This window comes from Macaca mulatta, chromosome 11 (assembly GCF_049350105.2).
Source record: "Macaca mulatta isolate MMU2019108-1 chromosome 11, T2T-MMU8v2.0, whole genome shotgun sequence".
Taxonomy (NCBI): domain Eukaryota; kingdom Metazoa; phylum Chordata; class Mammalia; order Primates; family Cercopithecidae; genus Macaca; species Macaca mulatta.
In genome coordinates this window covers 109,368,592-109,383,180 of record NC_133416.1, presented here as the reverse complement: position 1 = coordinate 109,383,180, position 14,589 = coordinate 109,368,592, and the positions used below count along the sequence as shown (strand labels likewise).

The following is a 14,589-nucleotide window of genomic DNA, read 5'->3' as shown; positions in this document are numbered from 1 at the left end:
ATCACTGTCATCAAGAGCTCAGACCCTTTTCATCCTTTCCCTCTGCTATTCTTAATGGCAAGGATTTGGGACTTGTTGCTTCATAGTTACAAGATGGCTATGAGAGTTCCAGGCATAAGAGATGTACTCCATTTGCCGAAGAATTAAACAAAAAAAAAGTAAGAGGAGAAGAAGGAACCCTCTCCTTTTATGGGAGATTGCTATGACTGCCTTAAACTAATTATGTCTAATCCCCTAGGGTTGGACACACTGTGCCCTGAACAAAGTTGGGGTTCAGTTAGCATAGAAAATGGGCAGAATGACTGTCGTATTTGATACCTTATTTGTGTCTTCTACCACACTGTTACCCCTTTGGTTGTGAAAAAAAGGATTGTATTAACCTTGTGTAACTTTGGAACTTAATGAAATGACACAAAATAAGCACTTCATAAATACTTAATAATATGAGAAAATATTTATGGAATATTTTCCTCGAATTCCCAGTCTAATTGTAAAGACATATTAACAAATTTAGGATTATTAAAATCACTGGTTTTATACAAAAAGAAACCTGTTTCTGGCTAGGTGCTATGGCTCACACCTATAATCCCAGCACTTCAGGAGACCAAGGCAGGAGGATCACTTGAGGCCAGGACTTTGAGATCTACCTGGGCAAGATAGCAAGACCCGATTTCTACCAAAAAAAAAAAAAATTAAAACTTACCTGGGCATCGTGGTACACACCTGTAGTCCCAACTGCTAGGGAGGCTGAGGTGGGAAGATCACTTGAGCCCAGGAATTTGAGGCTACAGTGAGTTTTGTTAGCACTTCTGCACTCCAGCCTGGGTGACAGAGCAAGACCCTGTCTCTTAAAAAAAAGAAAAAGAAAAAACCCGCTTTGGAAAAGCTTGTCGTTATCTATAGGATACAATACTTAATTTTATGCTTCCTTGTTTCACAGGTGGTCCACAATTAGTGAAAATCTGTTTGCAACCACTGGTTATCCTGGCAAAATGGCAAGCCAGTTTCAAATTCATCATTTAGGACACCCTCAGGTAATGTGGAAATGTTTTGTAACATATGTGCTTTTCTTAATTTGTGTTTTTGACTTTTCCACTCATAGCCCCAAATTTGTAATTTGTTAACTAAAGACATTTATGTTTGTTACCTGCTTAAATTGCAAGAAAAGGTGGTTCATTTGTTTTTGTTTTTTATGTGTGTGTGTGTGTGTGTTTTTTTTTTTTTTGATGTTTGCATTACCAGTGACAACAGGTTTTTTTGGCCAATATTCATGTAAGAAGCTTTTTATTTCTTCTGTCACTTTTATATTTTCTTCTTTATTTAAATACATTAATTTTGCTTGTTTGGTTGGTGTAGACTGCAAAAATGGAGTCTGGATTGTACCAGTTATTCATACATGGATTGTATCCCATGTTCCAGCTGCATATCAATAATGTGTATTTCACCTGTAAGGGGGCATATTTTTAAATTTTGTTTCTGCTACAAAGATAAATTATCAATGCATTTTGTATTTTTGCAAGTCATTTTTATTTATTAATTTTGGGGACTTACTGTGCTTCTTTAATTCTTCACATATTTTATAGCCCATCCTCATGGGTTCTGTAGCCGTTGGATCTGGCCTGTCCTGGCATCGAACTCTCCCTCTGTGTGTAATTGGAGGAGACCACAAGCTGTTGTTTTGGGTGACTGAAGTATAAAGTTTTCTTTGTACCTTAGATTCACAAACTTTGTATTTTTAGTACATATTTTGAAGAATTTCTATAGTACATATTTTGAAGAATTTTTATATCAAATATACCATATACTTTAGAAAATGTCTTAGTTGCTTTTATTAAATAAAATGTGAATGATTTGAAAAATTATTTTTCTACTCTGTTTGTGTGTGTGTGTGTGTATATATATATTTTGTTTTTAATAATCTTATAAAATCATATATTGATTCAGCAACTGACCTCCAGAGAAGAGATGACCAAGGAAAAATAATGCTTTTGAGTTTATCAGAAAAGGAATATTTAAAGTGTACCTATTTTCTGTACTTTGAGTGTATGCTGTTTTTCTAATTCTCAGGGACCCATTTATCAACAGAAAAAAAGGCCAGGTGCAATGGCTCACACTTGTAATCCCAACTCTTTGGGAGGCCGAAGGGAGTGGATCACTTGAGGGCAGGAGTTCAAGACCAACCTGGCCAACATGGTGAAACCCTATCTCTACTAAAAAAATAAAAATTAAAAAGTTAGCCAAGCATGGTTTGGAAGACTGAGGCAGGAGAATCACTTGAACCTGGAAGGCAGAGGTTACGGTGAGCCAAGATCGTGCCACTTCACTGCAGCCTGGGCGACAGAGCAAGACTATCTCAAAAGAAAAAAAAAAATCAAAGGAGAAAAAAATATCTTAGGGTACTCCGGAAGTGGTTGTTGAGTGTGTGTGTGTGTGTGTGTGTGTGTGTGTGTGTGTGTGTGTGTGTGTATACTCAATGTAAAAAATGGTTTTCAGTTTCTTAAATATGTAATTGATTATATTACTTAACCCTGTTTATTATATGCAGATTCCTTTGGACTAGGTGCTTTAAGAGTCTTAGAACATGTGGTATATGGGATCAAAATGACTTCTAGTGTATCCCTTTAACAGCCTCCTTTTTATGAATCTTCACTGTTCTTACCAAGAAACTTAAGTGTTTTTGAGATGGGACCTATTGGCAATGGAACTACGTTCACCCTCTCAAAGATCATTAAAATCAACATTATCTAAGACAGCTGTATCACATTTTGGGGATACATCATGGTACAGTCAGAAGCATATAAAATTATGGTTCTGCTTGTCAGTCACATACAGAATTCAATACATTTTGACAAACTGCCCATTCCTGCAAGTTAATACCCTCTTTGAAGCTTCACTTCCTCTTGTAAAGTACCCATAGAAATCATTGTTTTGTGGAGTTGCTGTGAAGATTAAATAAAGGTGAATGAAAGTACCTAGTATGTGTCTGTCACACGGTTCAGAGATGTATAGAAATTATTTATTTCAGAGATGAGTAGGTCTTATTTTTGAGGTTTTAGAGATTTATGTTTAATGCCAGTAAATATTTTTTACTGCAGTTTTCTATTCGTAAGGTGTCTTAAAATAATTATAGAATCAAGAACATGATATTTTTAAGAGATAGGAGAATGTTCCAGGTAATTAAAAGAAAGAATTCAGCGAAATTTTATAATATGTAGATGTTTGGGTTCAACTTTTACATGCTTTAAAGTACAGATGAAAAATTTCATAGCAATTTCCTAATTTTTTTAATACAGTTAAATATTATAACCAAATGATATAAATGGTTTTGTTTACCCCTTCATAATAAGATTTTGACTAACAAAGTAAAAAGCAAAGAGCAAGGAATTTTGACATGGTTCTCTTTAAGACTCTCTGTGATGGGGCAAGGATTCCTAAAAGCATCAGGATAGCCAAAGGGCTATCAATAGTGATTCTTATAAGAATTTGTCATTTCAGGATGTGTCCAAGAAATAAAAAAGTCACCTCTAAGGCCAGTGTATTCAAAAATTGTTGTCATATACTTAGAAAAATTGATGTATGAAGTGGGTGGGTTTTATTTAGGGATAGAAATTAGGGAGATGATTATGTTGGGCTTGGGTGAATAAGAAATGGATTCTCTGGAATAAGGGTTTAACCAAAATATAAAAGTTGTCTGATAAAATTACCCAGTAGGTCTGGGCATGGTGGCTCATGCCTGTAATCCTAACACTTTGGGAGGCCGAGGCGGGCAGATCACTTGAGGTTAGAAGTTCAAAACCGGCCTGGCCAACATGGTGAAACCCCACCTCTACTGAAAATACAAAAACAAAATTAGCCAGACGTGGTGGTGCATGCTTGTGATCCCAGCTACTTGGGAGGCTGAGGCAGGAGAATTGCTTGAACCCTGGAGGCAGATGTGGTGGTGAGCCAGGATCACACCACTGCACTCTAGCCTGGGTGACAGAGCGAGACTCCATCTCAAAAAAAAAAAAAAACCCAATAGAACTTCTGTATTTTAGTAGGGGAAGCTGTGTTGGAAAAAGATAACTCATGATGATTGTATACTGTTATGCCAAAAAGAGGCAGGAAATGTTATCCTCAAAGAGAAGAAAATGGTGATTCCATTTGTGGACTAATATAGTGACTGTAAGATAAGACATTCTCAAGAAATGAGAGGGTTGCCTACACCTGTTAGTTTCAGAAATGAAATATACTTTATCCTATGTAAGCATTGAGAACTCTAACCTCTTTTTCTTTCTTTAGATCTTAATAGTAGGCTACAGGACCATGTTCCAACTTATACTTTGTTGTTAAATTTTATTGTGTTTAATTATTTTTAAATCGTATAATTTTTTTCTTAGTAAACTTTGTTCTTCGAAATATGTTTAAATTAGACTAAGACACGAGGAAGTATTTATGAGGAATTAGTTATTGGTCATCACTTCTAATTCCTGATGATAACATGAGATATTTCACATTGTATGTCCCAGTTTTAGTTTTTCCATGTTTGTTTATAAATATGTCCAAGAGGGTTTTTCTTCTGTTGAAATTTAAGTTTTCCTCAGGATTGCTTCACTTAAAACATCAAAGTGAAAAAAGTTGTACTTATGTTCTAAAACTTGTATTATTTAGGACTATTGAAGCAAAAGTCAGGATATCACAAATCTGCAAGATGTCAGAGCTAAATCCTACATTTTTCAGAATGATGGGATCATAAGTCCCATTTCATTTTTATGATTTGGCTTCTACGTTGTGAGTATTTCAGTATCTCTCCCATGCCAAAACACAAAATCACACACCCATGCACTCCAATTTGTTTCTTACTTTGGTAATTTGTGACTACATATTGACACTGACCTAGAAATGTTTCTGTTGCTGTTTTAAATCTCATGTCAGTGAAGAAGAAATTGAAATCTGGTTTGCACATTTGTGCCTGGTTTTCTGTAATTATCTAAAATCTGACATTGTCCCAGAAACGCTGATTGGGAAGTTATGAGGCAGTATTGTGCCCAAGACTGATTTTAATAGTTTTTAGGAGAGAAAAAGTAGTCACTCTAGACTATTTTCCATGTTTTTCTATACCTCAAAAAGTTAAACTCAGTTTAACCCAACTTTATACCATACAAGTAATAATAGCCTTAGCTCTGAGCCTAAATAAAATTTGCCAAATAAAAATGATAATTATGATCCATTTCCACATATTCCTCATGAGAGCTTGGTCAAGTCCTCAGAAGCAGCATTGTGTTCCGATATATCTTTATCAAACTGTGTGCTCAGCAACAAGGACAGGAGAGAACACTCTGCTTCTTTAATTTTAACACCTTGCTGATTGAAAAACATTTAACAGGCATTTGAAAAGAATTTCAAAACAATTAACATTTTTTTCTAATTATACATTTAAAGAAATAATGCCCTTTAAAATGTAGGTAGAATTTTTTTATTAACATGATTTTAATTTATAGCAACCATTTGTTACCTAATCACAGTAACACAACAAAATAATTAGTGTATCAGCTTTGAAGATCTCATTTCACAAAAGCTAAAAAACACACGTTATGATATCTCCATCACTCAAACTCATAAGCACTTCCTTTTGCATGCATTGGGCACAGATTTCATGGAAAATCAAAAGCATTTAATCGACTTTCTGACATTTTCATCTGTTCTTTGAACTACTTTAATTAAAAAAATTGTCCTTATATAGGGTCAAGTGACGTTTGTTTGTCTGAAAATTTCCTTGGATCAGCTTATTTCTGTGTAACATGTCTGTTATACAGCTATTTGCCTTTTAAACTAATTTCTAACAGGATACTCTACCTTGGGACTTGTAACACAATGTAAGCTTATAAAATCCACATGAAAAATAGTAAGTAATGGGGAGACCACCGGGTTTCTCAGCCTTTACAAACAATTTGACTTAAAGATTTATGAAATATTCATTTCTACCAACTTCATTTATAATGCTGTAATGAGTTGACTTTCTGTTTCTATGTAGTAAAAGACAATAAATGCTGCTGGTATCTGTGCTTCTAATGGTGGTTAAACATAAAACTTTGATCTTATAAACACAGCTGTTGTCCTATAATTGAGCCAAATTCAGACAGGATTAAACCCTGGCCAAAATTAAGGTTAATCTTTGCAACCATCTCAAGTAAGAGCTTTCTAATACTGTTTTAGGAAATCTTTGTTTTTGAGACAGCATAAAAGGAAGTAAGTTCCAGACAACTGACCTCTAAAGTAAGCCAGACGCAACTAATGATAAATTATACCATAGTGATAAAGAAGATGGAAAGGTGGAAAGTGTATAACCAAATAAGTTCATTTTGGTTCATTTTGACTTAGAAAGTCACTTCTTACCATAGTAGTCTTAGTTGACATTAAGTTTAAATCAGACCAATATAAGTTACTTTTTAATGAACTTCTTTCTACCATCTTAATGTTTCTTTGGTTAATTGCTAGTACTTTCTTCCACTAATAATAAAACTAGGTGTTTATTACAAATAGAATAACTTGATATATTTTATTGTAACTGTGTAATAGCTCATTTTGGTTTCCAACCTACAAAAAAAAAAAAAAATTTCATTAAGTATTAGACTTTCTGGAATTTTAAATACTTTGTCAAATGTTCGGTAGGGCTGATTCTCCTGAGATTTGGACACTAGCACCTCAAGCTGTGTTGTGAACAGCTAATAATGCATTTCTCTCCAAATTGCCTATTCCAAGAGAACATCTGTGGTAGTACCCCTCACCTGAAATCTGTAGAGCTCTAATATTGGATTGGTCTAATACGATTTTCCTGGCACTTGATTTTGAGCAAGTACAGGATGTGGTTATATAGACAGCTGCTTCAGAAGTCTCACCTCATCCTAGACTTAACCCACAAATACGTTAAACCCCAAGACAATGGAACAATTCCGGAATTCTGTCAGTGTTTTTGACCTCTCTCTTCCCCTGGTTATACTCACCTAACACAATAACTAAGATGTATTTTTATGTATACATAATTTTCATGTAACCCTGGGTCATTGCTCCCCAACCTTGGTTGGTAAGTACCTGGGAGAATATGGAACTATTGCAAGGGTTTCTCAAAATTATATTCATGCTACCATTAGCAAAATTCTCTTTTTTCTTAGAAGCCATGACCTCCTGGGGTCCTGAGATAATATAGACAGCCCCCAAATCAAACTTGCTCACATGTTCCCAACAGACTTTGACTTAAGGTGTCTTGCCATCTTCCACTTCCTCCCCAAAACACCATAACAGGAAGGAGGGGAATGACCCAGCCAAGGAACTCTCCATTCACATTCAGAGATAGTGGCTTTTGTAGATCTCAGCAATCTTGAGAGGGTAAAAAAGTGTTCCCAGATATGTGGAGGTGTGTTTGTCAACTTGATAATCTACTACATGTCTTCAGATTTAGCTCTGGTGTTTGGAAATAAGCCAGTGTACTTTAACCATTCCTTCCTGTGTGGTATACAGGAGGCAAGACTTTCTAAGGCAGGATGTATTACAGGAAAACTAATAGAACCTAGCCTGGAAAATGAAATGGAGAGAAATACTATCTTTGAATGAAAATTTGGGATTTTAAGATGAATTTCCCAATAGAGCTCACCTGTATTCCTATTTTCAATTTCCCACAACAATGTCTATGTGTTTGTTCAGTGAATGTTAGATGTCCAACCACAGTCATCATCAATGTTCTTCAGAATGTTTTGAATATTATTAAAAGGGCTCTCATACTGGAAAACACCATGAACCATTTTCCTGGATTGACTGGCTTTTAATTTGTGGCCCAGTTATTTTTTTAAAGTTGATAGCAAAGGCTCTAGCATGATCCTTTTGAACTCTAGAAACAAAGCTTCGGGAAGAAATGTTGGTGTTGAACTTCTGAGTAGTTTTAAGTGATTTTATATGGTTGTGATTCAAAATAACCTGACCACTTTAAGAAATCCAGGTGCTGAGTCATTTACAGACACAGCCAGGGGAGGTTAATTAGAAGCAGCTGATAGTGGCATCATTTGCTGCTTTTTAAAAAAAATAAACGGAGATGGTGATTCTATGAAGAGGACAGAGTGCTAACGAAAGTGTACAAAACTAAGCAAACATTCAGGACTGAGGTTTACCTAATTTCTACTGCACCAAAAGGGGAAAAATATCACTCAGTGAATTCAAGATAAAGTACCATAGCTCTATAAAAATGGTAATGGTTGCTCCAAGAAGTTCCCTTGCTCCTGCCTCTTTCTCCTGACCAAACTCGTGTTTCCCCTGTGGCCTTCCACGGCATGGTGTGCCCTCTTGGGAACTGTAAGTACTAAATTCTTTCAGTAGCATTGGCCTGTGTCATCACTTAGTTGTCTCCATAAGTAAAAGTCCTATGAGCACAAATGAGTACAGTGAGACCTTTTCCCAATCCCCTCAAAGAGGGCAGGATAATTTAGATTGTTTGCTCTTTCACTGGGGAATAGCTGACTATAAGTATCTTTAGGTCTCTTCTCTTGAGGGAGTTAGCTTTCCAAAGTGGAATCAAGTCTCCTGCCTAGAGGATATAAGGTTACAACTCAATTTTCTGTACGAAGTTAAGAAAGCCACAACAATTAAAAGGAATAACGGGAAACATGAATTCTTAACACAGTTGAAGCAAGGCTAGAATTCCTTCACTTAACGAAGTCTCAACAGATTATTGGTATCACTCCTGAGAGATGGGATTGAGGAGGGAATAAGGATGGGAAACATTTAATTTTATTTTCCCACTATTACGAATCAACACCATGCCTCTCTAACTGTTCCATCCTGAAGCAAAGCGGGGAGAAATTTAAAAAAAAAAAAAATGGGGACCATTTTTTATTGTTTCCCCACCCAAGACTATACCCGTGATAACAGCAATTTTCTGGTAATCTTATGAAAACATTTCAAGAAATTGAAAAATTCTTAGTTTTTTATAAAATGAATACATGGAGGTGGCACACATAGTCTTTGAAATCAGTATTCATTACAATCTTTTTGGCCCCCAAAATTCACTACAGTAAATGAAATCTGGCAATACTTTTCATTTTTACCAGTGCAAGAAAGCCTGAAGGAAAGAGTACATACTTCAAAGGTCATCTAGTGGTTGGCCAAGACTTCTAGGTATAGTTGTTTTTAATAGTCCTGGAAATCAGTTATTAAAATGTGAATGGCCCTGCTCTGAGGAGCTAAGGATGACTGACGAACAGTAATCATCAAATATCCTAGGAGGCAAAGAAACTGCCATTCTAAAAACCAAACCATTTTACAATTTTTTTTTTTTGATAGTCTATTGCCCCTAGGCCACAAACCTGTACAGCATGTTACTGTACTAAATCCTATAGGCAATTGTAACACCATGGTGTTTGTGTATCTAAACATGGGAAAGGTGTAGTAAAAATACTATACCTTTTACTATAATAGGTCCACCCTCTAATATGTAGTCCATCACTGAGGAAATGGTTTGTGGCCCATAACTGTATATAGAACCATATCATATACATGTATATACACACATACACATATATAAATGCCTGCTACTTATACATAACTATAACCATAAAGTTGCTGTGTTGTTTTTGTTTGTTTGTTTGTTTGATTTTTTTCTCCTGGCTGGGAGTCTCTCTTGGCTCTAGAGAAGAAGGCTAGGCTGACCAGTGGGGAATTCTGCTCAGGGAGACTGATGGAGTACCCAGAGTTGTGAGTCCCACCTAAATCAAAGGTTAATGAAATATCAAGTAGGATGTGGAAGTACAAGGTTCATTAAGCCCAAATGTCACTCAGAAGATACTTAGCGTTTACTATAGGACAAACATTGGGCTAGGGCCTTAATAGTGAACTAACAGAGACTCTGCCCTAAATTGATAATATAGCAGGCTTTCAAACAGGCAATTATATGTGCTATGATAGAGTTAAGCAGAGAATGCTATGGAAGCATGTACGAACAGTTAATCTAATCTTTGTGGCTTCAGGAAAGCTCTAAGGATGGAATGTTAAGACTTCTGCTACAAGTTAGAATACAGAAAGATGCATGAAAGCCTTTTACATAGTGGTAATAAGAAATAACCAGATAAAAATCATACTTTTTATGGGGCTGTTGAAAAGCCATGTATATAAGACCTTAATGAAATAAATTCTATAGTCATGCCTATGTTTGGAGGAACATAGTTTAACAGAGAGCTGTGGCATTGCCATGCCCAGGGAGAAGGGCGTGGTCTGGATACAAGTAGATGGAAGAACAAGCCTACAACACTCTAGGAGACTGCAGAGTTAAGGAGAAAGTGGCTGAGACTTTGCCAATGGTATAAGCTGGTGAGACAGACTTGGGTCTGGAAGGACCTCAATCACAAAAATAAATCACTTAGGCCTACATCCCACACCCAAGATTGCTAAGAAAGCAGCAATGGAAGAAATGTTTTCAGTAAGGAGAGAGAATTCACTGAATCTTGCACATTCTTACAGTGCTTGGATTCCTGAGCCCTGCTAAAGCTGAATCTGAAGGTGAACCAAATGATCTGAAACTATGGCCCATCCCTCCCTCTCTAACACAAACACTGACAAGATCCAAGAGCTCAGTCCTTTGCAGGAGGTTGAATTGAATTAACTGCAGGTGAACTTCATCTAAAGCTGCAGCCCAGCATCAGCTCAATTCAAAGTGTGAATGAATCTGAATGTTCCATTTCTTACTGAACTTTCTGTTCTTTTTTTCACAATGTTCATAATAAAATTAAAAATTATAAGACATGCTAAAAAGCAGGAAACACAACCCATAATTAGGAAAAAGTTGTCAATAGAAGCAGGCACATAGATGAACCAGAAATTGGCATGATAAGGACTTTTTAAAAACTTATACATTTTTTTAATATAGAGGAAAAGATGAATGAAGGGAATTTCAAGAGAAAAACAAACTCTAAAAAACAGATTTTTAGAACAAAAATATATCTGAAATCAATTTATTAGATGTGTTTTGGAACTAAACTGGAAACTAGAAAATACTTGAAGATAGGTTGGTAAGAATTATCCACACTGAAACACAGGGAGAAGTAAATGTTTTGGGGGAAATGAGCAGAGCACCATGATCTGTGGGCAATATTAACCAGTCTAACATACAAGTATTTTTGAAGTCCCAGAAAAAGAGAAAAATGACAAAAACGTTTTTTGAAGAATTAATGGTCAAAAATCTTTCTTTCAAATTTGATTTAGAACACCAACCCACAGATCTGAGCAGCTCACCAAACCACAAGCAGGATAAATACAAAGAAAACCATACCCATACCCCACGCACATTATATTCAAACTTGAAAACCAAGGATAAAGGAGAGAAGAGATGTGAAGAATGAGTAGGAGTTAGCCAGGCAGGGGTTGTTGGGAAGCAAGGGAGATTGTTCCAGGCAGAAGGAAGACAACATCTTGAAAGACCCACACACTGCAAGCAGTTCCAGGAATTGAAAGAAATTATTTGGGGCTAAGGAGAAAGTTATAACAGTGAGAGTTAAGGTTAAAGAAGTGGCCAAGAGCCATAGAGAGGACGTGTGAGCATATTAAACTGAGGGAGATGGGGAACGAAATTATATCCTGGGTAATATAATCAGATTTGTCTTTTTAAAAATCACTGTGGCTACAATGTGTGGAATAGATTGGAGACACAAGATGGAGGCAGGAAGAAGCTATTGCAGTAACCCAGGCATAAAACTGTGTCGTACAGAACTTGAGATATGGCAGTAAGGATGGAGAGTTACAGATTGATTCAAGAGCTACTTAGGAAATAGAAGAGGTAAGATTTGATGAATGACTAGATATAAAGGAGGATGGAGTAAAGAGTGACTGTTAGAGCTATGTAACCTTTCCAGGCTCAGCCACCTACCTTCAAGTCACATTCATTACCTTGTACCAAACAGAATGTCCCAAAATGCAATTCTGATCATGCCACCCCCTGCTTAAAAGCTCTTCAGTGGCTCCCATCATTTTTCTGCTCTGGATATTTCCATGACTTCCCATCACACCCAAAGTGAAAGCCAAAGTCCTTATGATGTCCCATAAAGCTCTGCATGATCAGGTCTCCACATAACTTTTATCCATCATGTCCTTCCCCACCTTGCTCGCTCTGCTTCAGTTATACTGGCTTCCAATGTAAGATCTGGGTTAGATATATAAATGTGAGAAACTCTAGAGAATGGGGACATGCGAAGCAACCAGCAAAAGAAACTGAAAAGAAATGACCATAGTGATACAAAGAAAATCAGAGAAGATTTGCCTTCTTGAAAGAAAAATTAAGAAAGTTCAATCAGAAGGTGATCACTGTAAGGTTAAGCTGTGCAATGTGCAACTTTAAGAAACAATACCCACACCCAACTAATTGCTACAGATGCCCTATGGATCACATTAGATAAACATGGACTATAGTATCAAATCTGGCATAAAAGGCCCTTAAATGAAATTTTTCTGGCTACGTCTCCTGAAGCAGAATAGGGTCTGGAGGCAGGGCACCTAAGGCCAATTCACGCTGACTTCCTAGAACTAAATCAAAAGGTAAACCCCAAATTTCCACACCTAAGTAACAAAAGGAGCAGCGGCTACTCCCTTTGCAAATCCCCACCTTTTCTGACAGGCAGATGGAAATTGAAGGTACCTCAACCAATCAGACTGATTGCGGACCAAATCTTCCTTTGCATAGAAGTGCAACTTAGTAACATCACTTTAGCCTCTGATTGGTTGCTTTCCACAACCAATCAGATGTTTGTATAGGAGTGTGACCTTTGTAACTTTACTTCAGCCTCTGATTGGTTGCTTTCCACAACCAATCATACTGATTGTGGCCACCACTTCATTTGCATGAGGAGAACACCAGTGGCCAATGGGAAATCTCTAGCGGGTATTTGGACCTAAGAAGATTCTGTATCCAGTACACTGTGGAGAGTACTTTGGTTTTCAATAAATCTTTGCTTTTCTTGGTTCATTCTTTCCTTGCTTTGTGCATTTTGTCCAATTCTTTGTTCAAAACGTCAAGAACCTGGACACCCTCCACCGGTAGCACTCTTACCTCATTTCCTACCATTCTCCATGTATGGGATTACTTGCTTCAACCAAACCAACAGGGCCAGGTGCCAGCGGCTCACACCTATAATCCCAGTGCTTAGGGAGGCCAAGGCATGAAGATCATTTGAGCCAAGGGGTTTGAGACTACGGTGAGCTATAATCCTCACCGCACACCAGACTGGGTGACACAGCAAGACCCCCATTTTAAAGCTGCCAACTTGGTCTTCATCTTTTCCATGCTCCCTGTAAATGGCAGTCACTTCCGTAGGTTTGTGCCTCACCTCTAGTAGTTGACGTTTTATTTCACGTTTTAAAAACCTTTGGAAGGCCAGGCGGGTTGGCTCACGACTGTAATCCCAGCACTCTGGGAGGCTGAGGCAGGAGAATCGCTTGAGGTCAGGAGTTCGAGACCAGCCTGGGAACTGGTGTGTATATACACACACACCCTTTGGAAGTAGGTCTTATTTCTCATTCTTCAGAGCATAAACCTCCCCAATGCAGCAATCAAACTCAATCTTTGTTTTCACAGTAAAAGCCTAGCAGAGTATATATGACACTTAGGATTAAAAAAAAAAAAAAATTGTTGCTCAAGGAATGACGGAGCCGTTATATAACAGACAGGACTAAGTAGGGGTAACCTCAAAGGGACGCAACTTCTGGCTTTGTTTTGTTTTGTTTGCCTCCTAAGATTTTACTGCTATAACTGCATCCTTGCACCATCGCGAAATTGACGTCACAATCTGGACTAAAACTACCAATCCCAGAATGCCGAGCGAGGAGGCGGGCTCTCCGGAAGTCGCCGAGTGATTAGTGAGCGGAGGCATTTTCTTCCGGCGGGAAGGGCCCCGGAGGCGGGGACTTGGGGGGAAAGTTGAGACGCGATTACCGGGTTGGTCGGGCCCCATCTGGGAGGGGTTTGTGGGTGAACTCGGGGTCTCCCGCCCGCAGAGGAGATGGATGAGGACGGGCTTCCTCTCATGGGGTCAGGCATAGACCTGACCAAGGTTTGTAAAAGACGATACTAAACTCCTCCACCGGGAGGAGGATGGGGAAGACGCAGCTTCCCGGGGAGACCACACCTTCCGGGTCCCCACTCTGTCACGGCCCCGGGCCCTTCTGCCGGCCTCAGGAGGGAGAGCTCCGCAGTCCACCTTCAAATGGGGTCCCTCTTGAACTGATTAAGGAGACGGTGTGCATCTCCCAACTTTCGCTTCCCATCTTTCGTGTCTCTGTGCCGCCGGCGATAGACGCCGGTTGTGATAGCTAGCCCTACCTCTTTTTCAGCCCCCAAGTTTTTGTGTGTGTTTATGTGTGTTGCTTCTGCCTGCCAAAATTCGTCCCAGTGAGTCTAGAGCCTGTTCTCAAACTTTTATGCACCTCTGTTGTCTTCGGACACCCCACCTACAGTTTAGGAAAACAAGTTAATGACTATTCCCAGTCCTTCAAGAAATTCGTATCACACAGCAAAGTGCCTCGTGATTATTTCCAAATATGAAAAGGTTTGCACTGTGTACGTTCCTCCTGTATGAACCA

The 14,589-nt window shown here is 38.1% G+C and overlaps 2 protein-coding genes across 11 annotated transcripts in view; both read left to right on the top strand.

The window, feature by feature from the left end:
• Positions 1 to 6,044, top strand: part of NUP37 (nucleoporin 37) — a 59,414-nt gene extending 53,370 nt beyond the window's left edge. For 3 of the 5 annotated variants that reach the window (XM_077952483.1, XM_015152529.3, XM_077952484.1), the window contains exons 9-10: positions 941 to 1,034; positions 1,584 to 1,859. In XM_077952483.1, the coding sequence (XP_077808609.1) occupies positions 941 to 1,034; positions 1,584 to 1,697 (208 nt within the window). In that variant the 3' untranslated portion in view covers positions 1,698 to 1,859. Of the gene's footprint in view, positions 1 to 940; positions 1,035 to 1,583; positions 1,860 to 2,067 lie in introns of those variants that run through there. The other 2 variants (XM_077952485.1, NM_001260738.1) reach the window with 2 other exon arrangements.
• Positions 6,045 to 13,989: 7,945 nt separating this feature from the next.
• WASHC3 (WASH complex subunit 3) overlaps positions 13,990 to 14,589 on the top strand; it is a 47,224-nt gene continuing 46,624 nt past the window's right edge. For 3 of the 6 annotated variants that reach the window (XM_077954821.1, XM_015152603.3, XM_015152602.3), the window contains exon 1: positions 13,990 to 14,060. In XM_077954821.1, the coding sequence (XP_077810947.1) occupies positions 14,010 to 14,060 (51 nt within the window). In that variant the 5' untranslated portion in view covers positions 13,990 to 14,009. Of the gene's footprint in view, positions 14,246 to 14,589 lie in introns of all 6 variants that reach the window. The other 3 variants (XM_015152605.2, XM_015152600.3, XM_015152599.3) reach the window with 1 other exon arrangement.